Source organism: Acromyrmex echinatior, chromosome 10 (genome assembly GCF_024713525.1).
Source record: "Acromyrmex echinatior isolate Ae372 chromosome 10, ASM2471352v2, whole genome shotgun sequence".
NCBI lineage: Eukaryota > Metazoa > Arthropoda > Insecta > Hymenoptera > Formicidae > Acromyrmex > Acromyrmex echinatior.
This window is the reverse complement of record NC_141861.1, coordinates 12,215,362-12,235,050: the sequence shown is the minus strand read 5'-3', so window position 1 is coordinate 12,235,050 and position 19,689 is coordinate 12,215,362. Positions and strand designations below refer to the sequence as shown.

The following is a 19,689-nucleotide window of genomic DNA, read 5'->3' as shown; positions in this document are numbered from 1 at the left end:
AATTTGATTATTGGAATCGTATGCATGGATAATTGCAGTAGATAATAAAATATTTAACGAACGATGTACATTGCGTGGCGACGGGGAATGGAAGATTGATGGCTTGACTCGCTGCTTGCGTGCTTGATCACGATATATCCGAACTATTCGGAGCACTTAGGTGTAACAATGTGTTATGTTTTTTGCCACATTTTCGGCACATACTCGAATTACATGCTTTCGCTTGATGTATGTTCTTAAACAATTGAGACATAAATATTTCGCGGCCTTAATTCTATCTTCAACCGATAAATTGAGGAATTTTTTACAATGATATATTGAATGGTTTTCCTTGCAAACAACACAAGAAAGATTGGATGTAGCGACATTTGCGACAGACGTGGACCTTGAATTGCTATTATGCTTTGATTTGATACTACTTGTTACGCTATTGTAAAATCTACCATGTACTGATTCCAATGCCTGGCATCGGAGAGTCAAGAATTCTATTAAGCTCTTTAAATCTGGCAGCTCTTTTCCCTTGATACTTAATTCCCACGCCTTGCTGGTAATTACATCCAACTTACAAATGATAAGATGAATAATTAAATCATCCCAATAATTAGTAGGCCTTCCGAGGGCCTTGAGTGCGCGCAAATGTTTAAGAATAGTGTCTAATAATTCACGAGTCATGCTGTGATTTTCCTTACGTACAGCCGGTACTTCAAATAAAGCGCGAACACGTTTTTGAATATCCATCTCTGATTGTCGAAACGTTCTTCGACCGCCGCCCATGCTTCATGATAATTGGCTGCAGTGGTCTCTATGGATTTAATTATATCAGAGGCAGTGTCCTTTAAGAAAGATCTCAGGTAATGAAATTTTTCAAACGTATAAAAAGAAGAGCATAAGAAACCACAGCATAAGTTATAGTTTAATATTTAATTATTATTACATTAATTAAAACATTAAACGTTTCGGCCACAATCTGGCCATCTTCAGTAATTCAATAATATTCTTAAAACGCAGAGTTACATCTAGTTGAAATTAAATTCAACAGTCGTGTGTTGTAATTATATAAACGTGCTCTTTTCTATGTGAAGATGCTTCATACAATAATTAAGATTAATTTGGGGAATTTTGGGGGGGATTATTATTGTTTGAGATCGGTAATTCAAAAAAAAGGTAAGAATTCCTTCGGTCGACCGACAGTAATTGTTATTGAACGCACGCACAAGGCGAGCTCGTGATTTCATCTCGAGCCTGACATTAAACCTCGTCAAAGTCAGGGATTCATTGTTCTTTAGACTTTTCAAAACAATTCGGTTCACGCAAACAGGCACCGGCAACGGACCATCGAAAGTTCTAGAACAATTCAACTCGCGCACGCGAGCGCCGCGCTCCGACGAATACGTCATGCGCTATCACCAATCCCGCGTACGGATTTTCTGTCGCGCATGACTGTTACGTTGAACGTCGCTAGATGAGAATCGAATGCGCCAATCAATTTCGTACAATCAATGCCACGTGATAATTACGATTGTGGCAAAATTTAATTGGATTTCTCCCAAGAAGAAAGCCCGGACCGGAAGTAATAAATGCTTCGATCTCGCCGGTTCGCAGGGCAGATTGCGCAGATTGCTAAAATAGTCTCCCCGCTTATACCGTCTACACCGCTTAGAATTCTTAGACTTCTTAGAGTTCTTATTTCTAAAAGTTCTTCGAGTTCTTAGAATCATAGTCTCGCTACTATACCGCCTCGTAAAATCGCCGTGCTAATCGCTTAGTAAAATCGCGATAAAACGACTCTTTCCGAGAAAATCGCCGAGATTTTCCATCACCGCGATTCCAAATACAATTTTGGAAAGGGTGACCGCATTTGAAGTTTGTTAATCTAATTTTTAATTAATTATATTTTTTGACTCTGTAACTGATTATATTAAAGAAAATTCTTTTGTTAAATTAAACGAAACGGAGTTCTCTTCACTGTCGTGCATCACATCACCTTGTGCCGTTCTCTCACTCGAATCTTTCCGCGCGGTGCGCTCTCGCACATTTTCTGATCCTTCGAGCCGGATGCTCGCCGGCATCCGCAGTGTCGAGTGCATCGCGTTCAGTTTGCTAGTGCTGAAAAGAAAGAGTGAGTGATGGGTAAGAAACTGCAGAATTTGCTGACGAAGCAAGACGACCTTCGTGATCGCATGGCTCAGTCAGTATCAGATCTGGAGGAGCTCGGCGCAGCGAACATTACGCTGGCAGCCGCCGAGACAGTCATCGGTCTTCTGGATGGATTGTGGGAGAAATTTGAGGCTCAGCATGAACTCATCATAGAGCATCTTGAAGATGCATTCGCGGAGAGCGAATACAACTCGACCAGAGTCGCTAACTCAGCAAGAGTGACGTACATCACGCAACGAAGCCTCCTTCTCGACTATGTTCGGAAACTCAAGGTGAAGGAACCGAGCTCAGCTTCCAAAACAGAAGGTAATTAGTCTTCCGGGAAACCGTCGCTGCCTCGCCTCAAGATTAATTCGTTCTCTGGCGCATACGAAGACTGGCCTATATTCCGAGACCTCTTCCGATTCATTGTGGGAGACAATTCATCAATCTCAGCAATCGAGAAATTTCATTACCTGAAAACTTGCCTGGAGGGTCCTGCTGATGAACTGATCGCTAGCAGTGACCGGAGACAACTACCCACGCGCATGGGAGCTGCTGAGCGCACAGTACGAAAATAAGAGAGAGTTATCACGCTCCAATTTCTCCAAGTTCACCGCCGTGGCTAAGATGAAGAACGAAACTGAGGAGGAGCTCAGCCGCATCTTCAACGCCGTGACCAGGGTAGTCAACGGCCAGGAGAGCATTGAAAGGCCTATCGCCTCTCATGGTTTCGATATACTAAATCATCTTGTCGTCGAGCTCTTCGATCCAAGAACTCGCCTGGAATGGGAGTCACTCTCAAGCGCCTCGAGCGACATGCCCACTCATAAAGAGCTGATGGACTTCATAAACCAAAGGGCACGTACCCTCAAAGCCGCCAAACCAAAATCGCTCAAGGTCTCCGACAACCCGTCGCGATCCGCCAAGTCGCATCACGTCAAGAAACACACCGAGTATTCTCAATGCGTCCTATGCAAGAGTAAGCACCACGTGATGACGTGTGAAGAATTCAAGAAGAAATCCGCTGTCGACCGCAAGGCCGTCGCCGAAACTCACAAGCTGTGCTTCAACTGTCTCGGCTCTCATACTTTCGCGAAGTGCCAGTCGACAAGAACGTGCGCTACGTGTAAGTCTCGTCACCACTCAATGTTACACGACGCGTACGTTTCACCGAAATCTCAAGAGGTCAGCTCACTGTCGGCAGTGCGACGCGACAACAACCACAAGGCCATTTTGCTCGCAACGGCGCGAGTTTCCATCGCTGATCGTCACGGCAATCAGCACACCACACGCGTGCTCATCGACCAAGGTTCGGAAATTTCTCTAATTTCCGAGGCTCTGGTCCAACACCTACGCTTGCCACGCTCTCGATCCTCAATCGAGGTCATCGGCATCAGCGGCAAAAGCTCCGGGCCCAGCCGGGGAAAGGTGACTCTCAAGGTGACCTCGTTAACAACAAGGACCGACTTCACCGTCGGAGCCTTTGTTCTGCCACGTCTGTCGCTTTATCAAAGCTCTCACGCAAGGATCAGAACGGAGTGGCCACATCTAAAGGGGCTCCAATTGGCTGATCCCGACTACACAGCAAACGACGCTATTGAGCTGCTTTTTGGAGCGGAAGTATGCTCAATCATTCTCCAGGATGGTCTCCGCAAGGGAGGCCCCCAAGCGCCTATCGCTCAAAAGACGCTGCTCGGCTGGATCTTGTCGGGAGGTTGCGACCAAGTAACCAACTCAGCACAACGCCACTCGCTTCAGTGCACAGCAGATCACGAGCTGGCCGACCGCTTCTGGGAGCAGGAACGAGAAGTGCCTGCTCCCGTCGCTCTCACGCCAAAGGAGCAGCAATGCGAGGACATCTTCGCTGCAGCACCAACGCATTGCCGAGGGAAGATACGTAGTGCGACTACCTTTTGCATCTCCGCCGACGACGCTAGCTGAGACGCGAAGACCTGCGCAACGACTCTTAGTCGCCATGGAGCGACGCTGCGAAAGAGACGCACGATTCGGCGATCTCTACCGAGCCTTCCTGAAGGACTACGAGGACCAAGGTCACATGGAATTGGCGCCAGAACCTCCGAATTCCAGCGAAGATCGGTGCTACCTTCCACATCACGGCGTCCTTCATGAGTTCAGCACCACGACTAAGCTGAGGGTCGTCTTTAACGGATCGCAGCGTGCAAGGTCAGGTGAGTCACTTAACAATCATCTGCTGGTGGGGGCTAACCTGCTGCCACCCCTCGCGAACGTACTTTTGCGGTGGCGGTGGCACCGATACGCGCTAGTGGCCGACATCGAGAAGATGTATCGGCAAATTCTTGTGCATCCCGACGATAGGCATCGATCATAGGCATCAGTGCATCCTGTGGCGACACCGCGTTGATGAGCCTATACGCGAGTTCACATTAAAAACGGTTACTTACGGTCTCGCTTGCGCGCCATTTCTCGCCATTCGCACGCTGCGTCAGCTCGCCGATGACGACGGACCGCGTTTCCTTCGAGGCGCGAGTGCGTTACGACACGACTGCTACGTCGACGATATCGTAACCGGAGCGCACGATAAAGACGACGCTATCGCGCTCCAAGTCGAGCTACGCAACCTCTGCATGGCGGGCGGGTTCTCTCTCCGAAAGTGGGCCGCCAACTGTCAGGAACTTCTTCGCGACATTCCGCCTGAGTACTGTCTCACCAGAGACTCGCGGTCGTGGGACCTAGGAAACCACTCCACGCTGGGATTGCGCTGGTATCCAACCAGGGACGAATTCGCCTTCTCTGTTCCTCGTCGCACCGTCGTCACGTTCACCAAGAGAAGTCTGCTGTCGGAGACCGCTCGACTCTTCGACCCGCTCGGATGACTGGCTCCAGTGACCATTCAAGCTAAAATTCTGATTCAGTCGGCCTGGCTGCAACAGCTAGAGTGGGACACACCATTGCCCTCAACCATCTCTGAAAAGTGGAACTCTGGGAAGAGCTTCCACTGCTTGAGAAGCTCAGAGTCGGCCGCTGGCTCGGCACCGGCGACACGAGCTCTCAACTCGAACTGCACGGCTTCGCAGACGCATCCGAAAGAGGTTACGCCGCCGTGGTGTACCTCCGTATCACCGCAAACAACCACACGAAGACTCTGTTGTTGACCGCCAAAAGCAAGGTCGCGCCGATCAAGCTCGTTTCTCTCCCGCGACTCGAACTCTGCGCCGCCGCCTTGCTTACAAGCGTGCTCGTGCACACGCGCTCTGTGCTAAACCTGGCGACAACGCCAGTGATCCTGTGGTCCGACTCCAAGGTCACGCTCCACTGGATTCGAGGTCACGCCTCGCGCTGGAAAACGTACGTGGCCAACAGGGTGTCACGAATCCAGCAGCAGCTTCCAGAGGCTCAATGGCGCCACGTTCCAGGCAAGGAGAACCCTGCTGACTGTGCCTCCCGGGGACTGACACCAAGTGAGCTCCTCAGCCATTCCTTATGGTGGACGGGCCCGGCCTGGTTGGGCGGGAATTCGTCGCTATGGCCAAGCGTCAACCTCGAGCCACTCAAGGACGTACCAGAGCGGCGGGCCACAACACTCGCAGCAGTCGTCAGAAGCAACCTCGAGCCGGAAGAACTGCTCAGATTCTCGACGCTTCACCAGCTGCTCAGGGTGACTTCCTGGTGCGTGCGTTGGCGTCACCGCAGGCACGCGGTCGGTGCTGTGAACGGTCAGCACAACGGGTCGGCGCTTCTCCCAGCCGAACTCGACGCGGCGCTCATCAGGTGGATACGCATAGCGCAGTCACGGCATTACCAAGAGGAGAGAGCAGCTCTCGAAGACAAGCGCGACCTTGCCAGATCCAGCCATCTGCGAACCCTCAGCCCGTGCATGGACGAGCACGGAGTTCTGCGAGTTGGAGGGCGCCTCAAGCACGCAGCGCTGTCGTTCGACAAGCGACATCCGATCATCGTGCCTCCAAGGTCATGGCTCACTCGCCTGCTGGTGGAAGCCTACCATCGCCGTACTCTCCACGGAGGAGTCCAGATGACCCTGGGATTGCTACGCCTCCGATTCTGGATTCCACAAGGTCGAGCTGTAGTCAAGCGATGGCTGCATCAATGCGTGACGTGCACACGGTGGAGGGCTGCCACTCCGCAACCAAAAATGGGGAACCTTCCTCCAGGGAGAGTGACTCCTGCACGCCCATTTCTTCACGTGGGCATCGACTACGCCGGGCCTATTTTCATCAGGACGAGCAAAGGGCGGGGGCACAGCGCTCACAAAGCATTCATCGCAGTTTTTGTTTGTTTTAGCTCCAAGGCCGTTCACCTTGAGGCTGTTTCAGCATACACCACCGACGCCTTCCTGGCTGCTCTCCGTCGATTCACATCTCGCCGAGGACTGTGCTCGGACATATATTCTGATTGCACCAATTTTTTGCGCGCCGACCGGCAACTTCGCGAGATGCTTCGAGCCTCCTCGGCAGAAGAACGAAAAATCGCACACGTGGCTACATCGGAGGGGATCCGTTGGCATTTCAATCCCCCTTCGGCACCTCATTTTGGTGGACTCTGGGAGGCGGCCATGAAATCGGCTAAGTATCACCTGCGCCGAACCATCGGCGAAACCAGGCTCACCTACGAGGAAATGAGCACCCTGCTCGCACAAGTGGAGGCATGCCTGAACTCCCGGCCCATGCATGCCCTCTCAGACGACTCCGACGACCTCACGGCTCTGACACCAGGTCACCTGCTCATCGGGGCACCACTGCTGGCCATTCCTGAGCCATCCTTGTCGAACGAGAAGGAGAACTTGCTTTCCAGGTGGCAACTTATTCAGAGAATGCGAGACCACTTCTGGCAGAGATGGTCACGCGAGTATTTACACACTCTGGCTACCAGACCGAAATGGACCAAGGACGCTTTGCCACCACGCCTTGGATCGCTATGCATCCTGCGTTCCGAGCTCTCACCGCCAAATAAGTGGCCACTGGCACGGATCACGCAGCTGCATCCTGGAGACGACGGCGTAATGCGAGTGGTTACAGTCAAAACCGCCTCATCCGAATTAATTCGTCCTCTAGTCAAACTAGTTTTATTGCCAGAAGAGGCTAACGCGTTTATCTCGCACGCCAGTGCATCAAATGTAAAGAAGAGCTTGAATTGATCGCTTGTACTTTCATGAATCATTTCGTCAATGTTATTTATCAGATAACTCTCGCTTACGGCTCAAGTTCTTCCACGAATTCATTGTATTGTATCGCTTGTTTTATTTTCGCGTTTACTGTTTTTTTTGTAATCTCTATGCGTAACCTTATACATATATCATCACGGAGATGACGAGGCGAGCGGGATGTTTGAGATCGGTAATTCAAAAAAAAGGTAAGAATTCCTTCGGTCGACCGACAGTAATTGTTATTGAACGCACGCACAAGGCGAGCTCGTGATTTCATCTCGAGCCTGACATTAAACCTCGTCAAAGTCAGGGATTCATTGTTCTTTAGACTTTTCAAAACAATTCGGTTCACGCAAACAGGCACCGACAACGGACCATCGAAAGTTCTAGAACAATTCAACTCGCGCACGCGAGCGCCGCGCCGACGAATACGTCACGCGCTATCACCAATCCCGCGTACGGATTTTCTGTCGCGCATGACTGTTACGTTGAACGTCGCTGATGAGATGAGAATCGAATGCGCCAATCAATTTCGTACAACCAATGCCACGTGATAATTACGATTGTGGCAAAATTTAATTGGATTTCTCCCAAGAAGAAAGCCCGGACCGGAAGTAATAAATGCTTCAATCTCGCCGGTTCGCAGGGCAGATTGCGCAGATTACTAAAATAGTCTACACCGCTTAGAATTCTTAGACTTCTTAGAGTTCTTATTTCTAAAAGTTCTTCGAGTTCTTAGAATCATAGTCTCGCTACTATACCGTCTCGTAAAATCGCCGTGCTAACCGCTTAGTAAAATCGCGATAAAACGACTCTTTCCGAGAAAATCGCCGAGATTTTCCATCACCGCGATTTCAAATACAATTTTGGAAAGGGTGACCGCATTTGAAGTTTGTTAATCTAATTTTTAATTAATTATATTTTTTGACTCTGTAACTGATTATATTAAAGAAAATTCTTTTGTTAAATTAAACGAAACGGAGTTCTCTTCACTGTCGTGCATCACATCACCTTGTGCTGTTCTCTCACTCGAATCTTTCCGCGCGGTGCGCTCTCGCACAATTATATTTCGGATTAATTGCGTTAATGTCGACAACCATATCGACACGTAATTATTATTTCTGAAATTAATTCATTCGTTTGAATAATATATATATTAGTTCAACATCTTAATACTTAGACCGTAGTGGCGCTTCGGATTGTAATGTTATTTAATATAAACGGTCTTATTTCCTATCTTATTGTTCATACAATAATGTTATTATACAACGCCAATTGTCATATCACGAAAAGTGTAGAACAAGAATTTCCAGATTCTAATTTAAAATAAATTTGTATATCATTAATATCTTCTAATCGAAATATAAAAGAATAGAATTGTTACCTGCTTTATAGCAAAAAAATAACGATGAATCTTAAGTACATCCTTTGCACAATTAGAAATTTGTCGTGACATTGTGTGTTGTTATTTGTCATATCATATATTTTACCACTATTTATATATATGAGTCAACAGTTTAGAAAGTTCTAGAATTATTTATTAAAAGAGAGAGAGATCTTTCTTAAGGAGAGGAAGATAAACATCAGGCAAATAACATCAGGCCTTCCGTGTCACTTTGCTTATTGATACCACTTGTTTGGCCTTTTATATGTATCATTTCAAAAATTCTTCTTTTCATTAATGATTGTTCTGTGTCTAAAATTCTTATATTATCCCAATCCAATTCATGCATCTCATTCAAACGGTGACGTGAAACCACTGATATCTCGGAAATGGGATCTTATATCAGCCTTATGTTCTTTTATGAGTTTTTAATTTCCTTTTAGTTTGGCCAACATAAGACGATTCACAGTTTAAACAATTAATTTTATAGACTACTCCACGATGGTCATCCTTAAGCAAAGGATCCTTTCCAGTCTTTATAAATGTATTCATTTTATTCATAGGTTTATAAGCTATATTAAAACCATGAATATGTGAAAATTTTTTGAATTTTTCAGATACTTTGACTAAGTATGGTATGGTGAAAAATTTTTTCTTTGAATCAACATTAGAATCACATTCATAATTTCTTCGCGATTTTGATCTAAATTAGTTCTACTCTCTAATGTTTTTATTCTATTTTTTATTGTTGAAAATATGAATTTTAGAGGATAACCATTACTTAAAAGAGTGTGAATTAAATCAGTGATGTTTTTTTCATGAAATTTAGGATGGGATAAAAGTAAATTCTATTGAATTGCCCAATGATTACTCCCCTTTTATGTACTAACGGATGATTCGAAAAATAGTTTAAATATCTCCCAGAATTGGTAGGTTTTTTATAAATATTAAAGATGATATTTCCTTCTTGTCTCATTAATTTAACATCTAGAAAATTTATGCCGTTTTCATCGCCAAAGTCAACAGTAAATCTAAGCTTTTCGTGATATGAGTTAAACAATTCCAGAACTCCTTCAATCTTTTCTTTATGTACCGCTAACACAATGTCATCCACATAACGAAAATAAAAAGATGAAATAATATTATTCGCAGTAATAATTTCTTGGTCTAAATCTTGTAAAATTATGTTCGCTAATGTAGGGGACAAAGGAGAGCCCATTGGCATGCCAAAAATCTGTCTAAATATTTTTTTATCAAATTTTAAAAATGTGGAGTTAATTATAATCATAATTGCTTTAATAAACTTACGTAAAGGAATCGAAGTCTTATTTCCAATCAAATTCCACCTACGTTCAATGTTTTTTAATACTAAATCGGTCGGAATGTTCGTGTAGGAGACCACGTCAAATGATATAATACTAAAATTTTTATCGATTACCTTACCATTGAGTTTATTTACTAAATCGAAACTGTTTTTTACATAACTAAAATTTTTTTTATTATTATTGTCAATGATTTCTTTTAAGAAGCTCGCCAGTGGATAAAAAGCACTGTTAATGTAGCTAACTATTAATCTTAGAGGATGACCTTCCTCATGAATTTTTGGCAGTCCATAAGAACTCGGAAATTTGCCGTCCGACACATATAATTTTTTGTATAAATTTAAATCAATGTATCCTCTTGTTTTTCCAATTTTTTAGTAAGTTACCAATTTCCATAGTTATTTTATTAGTAGGATCTTTATTTATTAAATTGTATGTAGTCTGATCATTGAGAATCTCGTACATTTTCTCTCTGTAACTTTCTCGATTCATAATTACGGTGGTATTGACTAATCATTGGACAATTCGATAGAATTTTATTTTTATCCCATCCTAAATTTCATGAAAAAAACACCTCTGATTTAATTCATACTCTTTTAAGTAATGGTTATCCTCTAAAATTCATATTTTCAACAATAAAAAATAGAATAAAAACATTGGAGAGTAGAACTAATTTAGATCAAAATCGCGAAGAAATTATGAATGTGATTCTAATGTTAATTCAAAGAAAAAATTTTTCACGATACCATACTTAGTCAAAGTATCTGAAAAATTCAAAAAATTTTCACATATTCATGGTTTTAATATAGCTTATAAACTTATGAATAAAATAAATACATTTATAAAGACTGGAAAGGATCTTCCTCCTTTGCTTAAGGATGACTATCGTGGAGTAGTCTATAAAATTAATTGTTTAAACTGTGAATCGTCTTATGTTGGCCAACTAAAAGGAAATTAAAAACTCGTATAAAAGAACATAAGGCTGATATAAGAACCCACTTCCGAGATATCAGTGGTTTCACGTCACCGTTTGAATGAGATGCATGAATTGGATTGGGATAATATAAGAATTTTAAATACAGAACAATCATTAATGAAAAGAAGAATTTTTGAAATGATACATATAAAAGGCCAAACAAGTGGTATCAATAAGCAAAGTGACACGGAAGGTTTGCCTGATGTTTGTCTTCCTCTCCTTAAGAAAGATCTCTCTCTCTCTTTTAATAATTTTAGAACTTTCTAAACTGTTGACTCATATATATAAATAGTGGTAAAATATATGATATTACAAATAACAACACACAATGTCACGACAAATTTCTAATTGTGCAAAGGATGTATTTGAGATTCATCGTTATATTTTTGCTGTAAAACAGATAACGATTCTATTCTTTTATATTTCGATTAGAAGATATTAATGATATACAAATTTATTTTAAATTAGAATCTGGAAATTCTTGTTCTACACTTTCCGTGATATAACAATTGGCGTTGTAACATTATTGTATGAAGCATCTTCACATAGAAAAGAGCACGTTTATATAATTACAACACACGACTGTTGAATTTAATGTCAACTAGATGTAACTCTGCGTTTTAAGAATATTATTGAATTACTGAAGATGGCCAAATTGTGGCCGAAACGTTTAATGTTTTAATTAATGTAATAATAATTAAATATCACAAACTATAACTTGTGCTGTGGTTTCTTACGCTCTTCTTTTTATACGTTTTAAAATTATAACCACGTTCGTTTTCACGATGTATTTTAATCACACGAGCATTAACATGTGTAATATAACAGAATTTTTTGACTTTATTAAATTTAATTTTGAATTATAAATATGTTGGCTTTTGAAGAAATGTGTAATGTGTATGTGATACCTGTGTACTTGGCAATTCACCGAACTCCGAAGTCTGTCGGAATTTGTGAATATTCGGCTCGAAGGACCCAATGTTAGGGAGATGACCTCGATGTCCTCGTTGCGTTATGTGAAACGCTGTTTTCTCGTAGTCGGAGACTTGTGTCTCATGCCTTGTGGCTTGTCCGAAGGAATTGGCTGCGCGTGATAAAAGATGAAACCTTGCTTTGATATAAAATATTTTATTATTTCTTGAATTGCACTCGCGTCGTATACTATCAGATCAAAAGAATAAAAACGGTTTGTGCATCAGTCTTGTACGTGTTCACCGCAAGAAGATCGCACACGGAAACGCTGAAAATCTTCTAGAAGCGCGGCGGATCCGCACGCAAGCAGCATAGTCGCGCGCATGCCTTCCCCCTCGGTGGGCCCCATCAGCGACACGGCACGCCGCAATCATGCAGCAATCACGTCGCAATCACCTCGCAAGCCAACGAGCTGGCATCACACGCTGAGCTAAACACTGACAAGCGCCAACAATCTCAACAAACGAGACTGGATTGAAATGAATTAAAATGGATTCAGATTTTCAGAAATATGGATTCATAAATATTAAAATGAATCGTTTTCACTCCTGAATGCATTTTTATTCATTTATAAGAATGGCATGGAGTATATTTCTATGCTTTTTAATCTAAAAATAATATTATAGTATTTTGTGTGCATCGTGAATACGTAATTCTAAATTCTGAATAGAAAATGCCAATTTTCCAATCCAGTTGAATCTAAAAATAATATCAACCATCTCTATGAATACTTCAAAATTCTGAATAGGCAGGTTTTTAATTGAATAAAAAAAAGTTTTTCTTTTAATGGCTCATTTTCTTAAAATGGGCCATGAATGCTATTCAAAATTGTGAATAGAAAATTGTTTCATTTAAAAATGCATCATGAATGCTATTTTATTCAAAACTATAAATAAGAAATTTTTTGTTTTAATTCAACTGAGTTAAAAAAAGTTGTACTGTAAAAATATAATCATGAAAGAGAGAGAGAGAGAGAGAGAGAGAGAGAGAGAGAGAGAGAGAGAATTCTACTTCATTTAATAGTTAAAAGAAACAAAAAGAATTACATAAATATGTACAATAAATATTACATATGTAAATTCCTTTTTAATTAATAAATTAATTGCTTTTATGTTTATTTTATATTAATACGTTTCCGTTATTATACAGCTAGAGTATATTTTTTGTATAAAATTTTAAAATAATAACTGTAGAATTTCATTTAATTACTACTTTAATTTATTTAAACTTTTACATAGATAAAAAATTTTTTTATAAGGAATCAAATTCACTTTTATAAATTTAAAATACGGATTCGGATGGATTGAAAATCTTCAATCCAATTTCAATCCATTTTTGTTTGCTGGGGTTCCAACCAAATTCATGATTATATTCCAGTCTATGTTCAGTAATAACCGAGTGTTGATTAGTGTGTCTATTGATGTGATTACGATGTTCTGATACTCTGATTTTCAATAATCTTTTCGTTTGGTCACCGACGAGATACTATTAAAGACCGATATTCTTATGGGAGTTCGCATCCTTATTGTGAATATTGAAGTGATTTAAAGAGAGAGAGAGTAAAAACTAATAATATTATACTAATTTTATGATTTATTAGTTTAGTAGACGTATTTATGTATTTAAAACTCAATAATACTCAATTTTTCTTTAAAATTGTGATTTCAGTATTATCGTCAAAGTTTGATTATCAAAGATAATAACTGCAGAGACAAAATTATAATTTTTCTGCAATATGTAAAATACTATAGTTTTACAACTATGCACATTTATTTATGGAATATTTATTTATTTGTGTAATAAAAAATCATGAATTTTATGTATGAGCCAAATATGTTAATAAATATATATGTTAATAAATATTTATGTTAATAAATATTTGGCTCATACATTATTAAAGCAAATTTATATCAATTGTCGATAATGTCAGCATTCTTCAATTACCTCCAGGCTCTTTTTATACCGCCGAAAATTTAACGGTCTTTAATAGTATCTCATCGATGATTTGACCCACGTAAAAAGCATTACAATCCGAATAATTAATTTTATATGCTACGTTAGAATGTAAACTTGCGAAAAAAATGTTTAAATAGATTTAATATAAGCTTAATATAATTTAATATAATTTAATATAAATTTTATTAAAATTTAATAAAATACTAAATAAGATCTCTTATAATAACGGTTCGATTTTATTAAAATCTTATAAAGATTTAATTTGGACCACATAAAGATATATCCATATTAAGTTATATAAGATTCTTTATTAAATGTTTATATGGAATTCTTAAAATCTTAATAAGCAGGTTATAAGTTCTTTATACGTTTTTGTGAGTCTTTTAGTTTTTTTTGTCGAAAAGATAACTTAAAAAAGATATCTTTTCATCATCTTTCTATGGTTAACGTTTCAAAAAATTAAAAGGCGACTAGAAGATATTTTTCGTATTACCGAAAAGACAACACAAAGAACATACCTTTCTTATTTTATTTATACCTTTCATCACTTACTTGCGAGCAGTAGTACGCGAGATCGCCACCAGACGGACACGGGCATGGTGTTCGATTTTTCGTGTTTGAAAACCATACGAGATTAAATAAAAAATGCAGCAGGTAAAAAATTTTACGCGTGTTCTAGTGAGCACTATTAAAATATTATAATTTTTTGAAGGCGAGTTCCCAAAAGTGACTATGATGAAAGATAATGGCTCTTGTACACGACATATTACGGCAAATATTGCAAAAATGGGATATACATATAATGACATGCAATTTCGTTTAGATTTTTATAGTGATTCAGGAACTTAATATATATTATTAAACGTTATACATATATACTAAAATATAAAACCTAAAAGAAGTCTTAATTAAATCATCTTTTAGATGACTTTGTGCTCTATATGTATATATAAACACACATATTGTTACAGCCCGATAAAATTCTTTCCTTTCTTATTATTAATATATAATTAATACCTTATTTTTATCCTATCTTTAAGTTAGTATTTCGTCTTAATCTTGATATTTCGTCCCTATTTTATCTTTATTTCACAATCGAAAATTTCTTTTCTCTTTTATAGGAGGGTATATTTAGTTGTTTTATTTGAACAATCAAACCAATACATAGATCACGTTATATATTTTTTATGCGTCACACAGACTATCTATTTTAAAGAATGTTTAAGAATATCCCACGATCTCTCTCAAAGAAGCCTTTCTATAAAATAATAAATAAAGCGTATATTAACATTATATTAATGATAATGTATATTACATTAGCGTTTAGCAATTAAGCAATTAGCAAAATAGAAATCTTCCCAATGCGAGGACGAATACTTTTTCTTTTTTTTTCTTCTTCCAATAAAATTAAACCAATTTTAGATATATGATTCAGAATGTAGTAGATTCGCTTCACATAAAAATGTTAGTTAAGAAGACCGAATTTTTATTATAAATTATTAAAACTCAACTATTATCTATTATCTATTAAGATTAAACTTGTAGAGTGGGGAGTAGGACGGAGCCTTGCTGCCTTATCTTAAAGAAACAAGCGCGAATATAGGTTCTACCAAACCTTGAAGAGATTGATTGGTCCCGAAAGGACACTCCCACATTCATTTCCAAAATATAAAAGCAGCTGCTAAAAGCAGAAACAAACATTCAATTCATTCAATTCATTCAATTCTTTCAATTCATTCAATTCATTCGAAAAGCAGAAGTAGAAACCTATCCAGTATAGTCGAAAATTAGTTTAGATCAAGGTGAGAACTCCTCGCGCTTCATCAATAACACATTCGTACATTTCTCTTTTTGCATTGTTCTATTTTTCTTATTAAACGAAAATACTGAATTGAATTAACTGAAACCTAAATCTCTGCTCTGCGTTCCATTTAATTACATACAAGTACGTATATGAGTATCCGAGGGACTGTTGCAACTATCGCTGCCAATAGCGTGGCCCCGGCAGTTCTTCGGAACATTGATAATTCTTTTGTATTACCTCCATGCCTACTAAAGGCGGACGAAGACAGCGAGAGAATCACATCATTTCAAATCACGATCCTTTCCCCTATTTCTAAAAATTAGTGCAGTTATTAGATCAAAACAAATCGGCAGATTCAACCCGCGAACGCGTATATACTATATGGGCTGGGACTGAAAAGTCCCAGGATTTTTCAATAAGTGGTGCCATTAGAAAATGAACATGATTCATTTCGAGAGATTCATCTGTCACTAGTTTATGTATGAAGTTTCATGACATTTCGTTCATTCGTTTACAAGCTACAGTCATTTAAGTGGCGTTATTTTCGCCTTCGTAAAAAAAATGGAAAAACAGGAATATCGCATCTTGACTCAAACATTGTTTTTTGATGGGAAAAACTTCTGAACAATCATTGAAATGGTTGCAGAAATGTTATCCCACATCTGCTCCTTCGAGAACAACAGTTTATCGGTGGTTTAGTGAATTTAAAATGGGTCGTACAAACACCGAAGACGCACCTCGCTCTGGAAGGCCAAAAGAGGCTACGAATGCGGAAATCGCAAAGCAAATGCATCGAATCGTTTTGAGTGATCGTAAAGTGAAGTTGCGAGAGTTAACTGAGGCCGTGGGCATCTCAAAAGAACGGGCGGGATACATTTTGCACGATGTTTTGGAGATGAAAAAGCTATCGGCACGATGGGTACCGCGTTTGCTGACCATCGACCAAAAACAGCAGCGCGTTGATGATTCAACAGTCGGTTTGGCGTTGTTACAGCGTAATCGAGCGGACTTTTTTCGATGTTTTGTGACGATGGATGAAACGTGAGTCCATTACCATACGCCTGAGTCCAATAGGCAGTCTACAGAGTGGCTGAAAAGCCACGAAAACCGACCAAAGCGGCCAAAAGACCAATGCTCGGCCGGGAAGGTTATGGCCTCCGTTTTTTGGGATGCGCATGGCGTAATCTTCATCGATTACCTGCAGAAGGGAAGAACAATTACGGGAGAGTATTATGCAGCGTTATTGGACAAACTGAACGACGAAATAAAGAAAAAACAGTCCCATATGGCGAAGAAAAAAGTTCTGTACCATCACGATAACACACCGTCACACACGTCCTTGAAAGCGATGGTTAAATTGGACCAATTACGATTCGAATTGATTGCCCACCGTATTCTCCAGACTTGGAGAACTATTATCTGTTCCCCAGCAACTATTATCTGTTCCCAAATCTCAAGCGGTGGCTCCAGGGAAAGAGATTCACATCGAATGAGGAAGTCATCGCGGAAACCGAGGCGTATTTCGAAGGCTTGGACGTTTCGTACTACAGAAAGGGCATCAAAATGTTGGAAAATCGCTATACCAAGTGTATCGCCCTCGAAGGCAACTATGTTGAGGAATAAATATAACTTTGCACAAAAAACGCTTGTTTTCATTAAAAATCCCGGAACTTTTCAGCCCATGTAGTACTCTCAAGAAATTGAAGATCAATCTCACGTTTCCTAACTACAAGGACATTCAAAAAACCGATTCACGTAGATTCGCCTATAAGCTTCGTAATCTTTTTGACACCAGGTTCAAGATTATCCTTCCGAATAATTATTCAATCCTTCCTAATGAACATTCTTAACCGCACAACTTGATCTTCGATCCCCGGGTAAATTGCTTAAATGCATTGACTCAAAAAATGGAGAAAATTTCAATAGAAATATGACAATACATATTAAGAGCATATTAAAACTTATTAATACCTATTAATTTATTAAAAACTTATTAAGATTTAATTAAATTGAATAAATTGGACTCAAATAAGATTTAATAAAATCTTATTAAATTTAATAAGTTGTTAAGTTGTCTTATTAAGTGTAATAAGTTGAACTAATTAAAAGCTGCAATAGTACAATCATGTTGGCATTCATTTATAAAATTATATAAAGTTTTTATATGGATTCTTTATTAAATCTTTATAAAGAATTTATAAGATTTTTTTATTAACTCCTTATTTAGAACATATTAATTCTTTTTTCGCGGGATTGAGGATGTTTATATGTTGCATTTATTCTACATCCATAAGACATCATCGTTTAGATATCATTAAGATGTTTCTGGATGATCAAATTCCATCTTTATTCAGTGGATATCCTAAAATGTCTAGGATATTAAACTCTTATAGAAAAATATTATTGAGCAGTGCACAGTAATACTTTTTTATAAAGATATATCCGCGTCTCGATATGATACAAAATGCAGAAAATGAGTATACGTCACATGAAACTAACCGTAATTAATTAAATAGAGTTATTCATAAATAACTCTTGTTTAAAAAAAAGTACTTTCAGAAGTATACTGATCCATAAGCATACTGATCGCGCGCGCGTGTGTGTGTGCGTATGTGTGTGTGTGTTCTTTCTCTCTCTCTCTCTCTCTTTCTCTCTGCTTTCTGCGCAATTTCAGCCGCTCAACGTGTATAACAAAGAGGAGAAGGAACATTATCGATAAAGTATAAGTTTTAATAAATTATACTAATCCTATATCCCTTCAATTTATGTATAATAACAAAAATAATTTCAAAATAACCCGATAATTTACGAGATATTGACATTTCCATGAGCGTTATATACGTTCATAGAAGTGATTTGCAAAATCTCGGCGTGTTCTCGCACGTGCGAGATCTGAATGTTAGAGATCCTACGATTCCTTTTTTTTCGTAATTTTTTTTTTAATTACGTGACAATGTTAATAAACATATTACAAATATATTTTTATTTAATTATTGAAATTATATGTGTATTTCTAAAAGTTTTAAACCGCCAATTGTAGTAAAAATAATTCGACGTAGTATGCGTCGAATAGATAGAAAACCAGTATTTTTATATGTAAATGAAATCTGTTTACCTTTAGAAAAAATGCGATTGATATCTATCAGTACTTTCTGTGAAATGTTTTTTTTATAACGAGGCGCTAGTCCAGCGCTTACGCCTGCCGCGATCCCGCGCGGCAATCTCAATTTTCGGCATCGGCGCTCACCCTCGGGTTCCTGTCGCGGGAAAGTGTCTCTCAATCTCACCTCCAGGATCAATGGAGCTCGAGTTACCGCTGTTGCTTTCACGTATTTCGCTGTATCAAGGACCAATTACGACATGTAAAATTACATGGCCTCATTGAAGGTTTCCAGCTGGCCGATTCGCAATTCTCGGCCGCCGATTTCATCGAGCTGTTACTCAGCGCGGAAGTGTGCTCTATCATTCTACAAGAGGACCTTCGAAAGGGCGATCCGCATGCTCCCGTAGCTCAGTGCACCCTGCTCGGATGGATTCTCTCGGGAGGCTGCGGCGAGAATCTCTCAGTGATTCCACACCGCTCCTTCCAGTGCACCGCCGATTACGAGCTGACCACGCTCGTACAATGTTTTTGGGAGCAGAAAAAAGAACCTTCAACCTCAGTGTTTATCACGCCAGACGAGCAACGATGCGAGGAGATCTTTGCTCGAACTTACAGCCGCACAGCTACAAGAAGGTACGTCGTGCGACTGCCATTTGTCGCGCCGCCAGCAGCTCGGTGACACCCGCCAATCAGCGACTGCTCACCGCCATGGAGCAACGGTGCGAACGCGACGTTCGATTCGAACTCCTGTACCACGCCTTTCTAAAAGAATACGAAGAGTTGAATCACATGGAGTTAGTGCCAAGGTCATCGGAGTCACAAGCAAGATGCTACCTGCTTCACCTTGGAATGCTCCGAGAATCGAACTCATCGACCAAATTCAAGGTGGT

The 19,689-nt window shown here is 39.8% G+C and overlaps 3 protein-coding genes across 3 annotated transcripts in view; all 3 read left to right on the top strand.

Moving 5' to 3' along the window:
* The window catches only part of sl (small wing phospholipase C gamma 1), a 71,860-nt gene that overhangs the window by 10,491 nt on the left and 41,680 nt on the right, over window positions 1-19,689 (top strand). The window lies entirely within an intron of this gene.
* On the top strand, window positions 2,767-4,080 carry LOC147908355 (uncharacterized). The gene has a single exon (XM_087410096.1). It carries the CDS (start codon window positions 2,767-2,769, stop codon window positions 4,078-4,080), a length of 1,314 nt encoding a protein of 437 aa, XP_087266222.1.
* Window positions 4,115-7,273, top strand: LOC147908354 (uncharacterized). Its single transcript, XM_087410095.1, has 3 exons — window positions 4,115-4,328; window positions 4,477-4,950; window positions 5,094-7,273. The coding sequence occupies exons 1-3, from the start codon at window positions 4,115-4,117 to the stop codon at window positions 7,271-7,273; spliced, it is 2,868 nt and encodes a 955-aa protein (XP_087266221.1).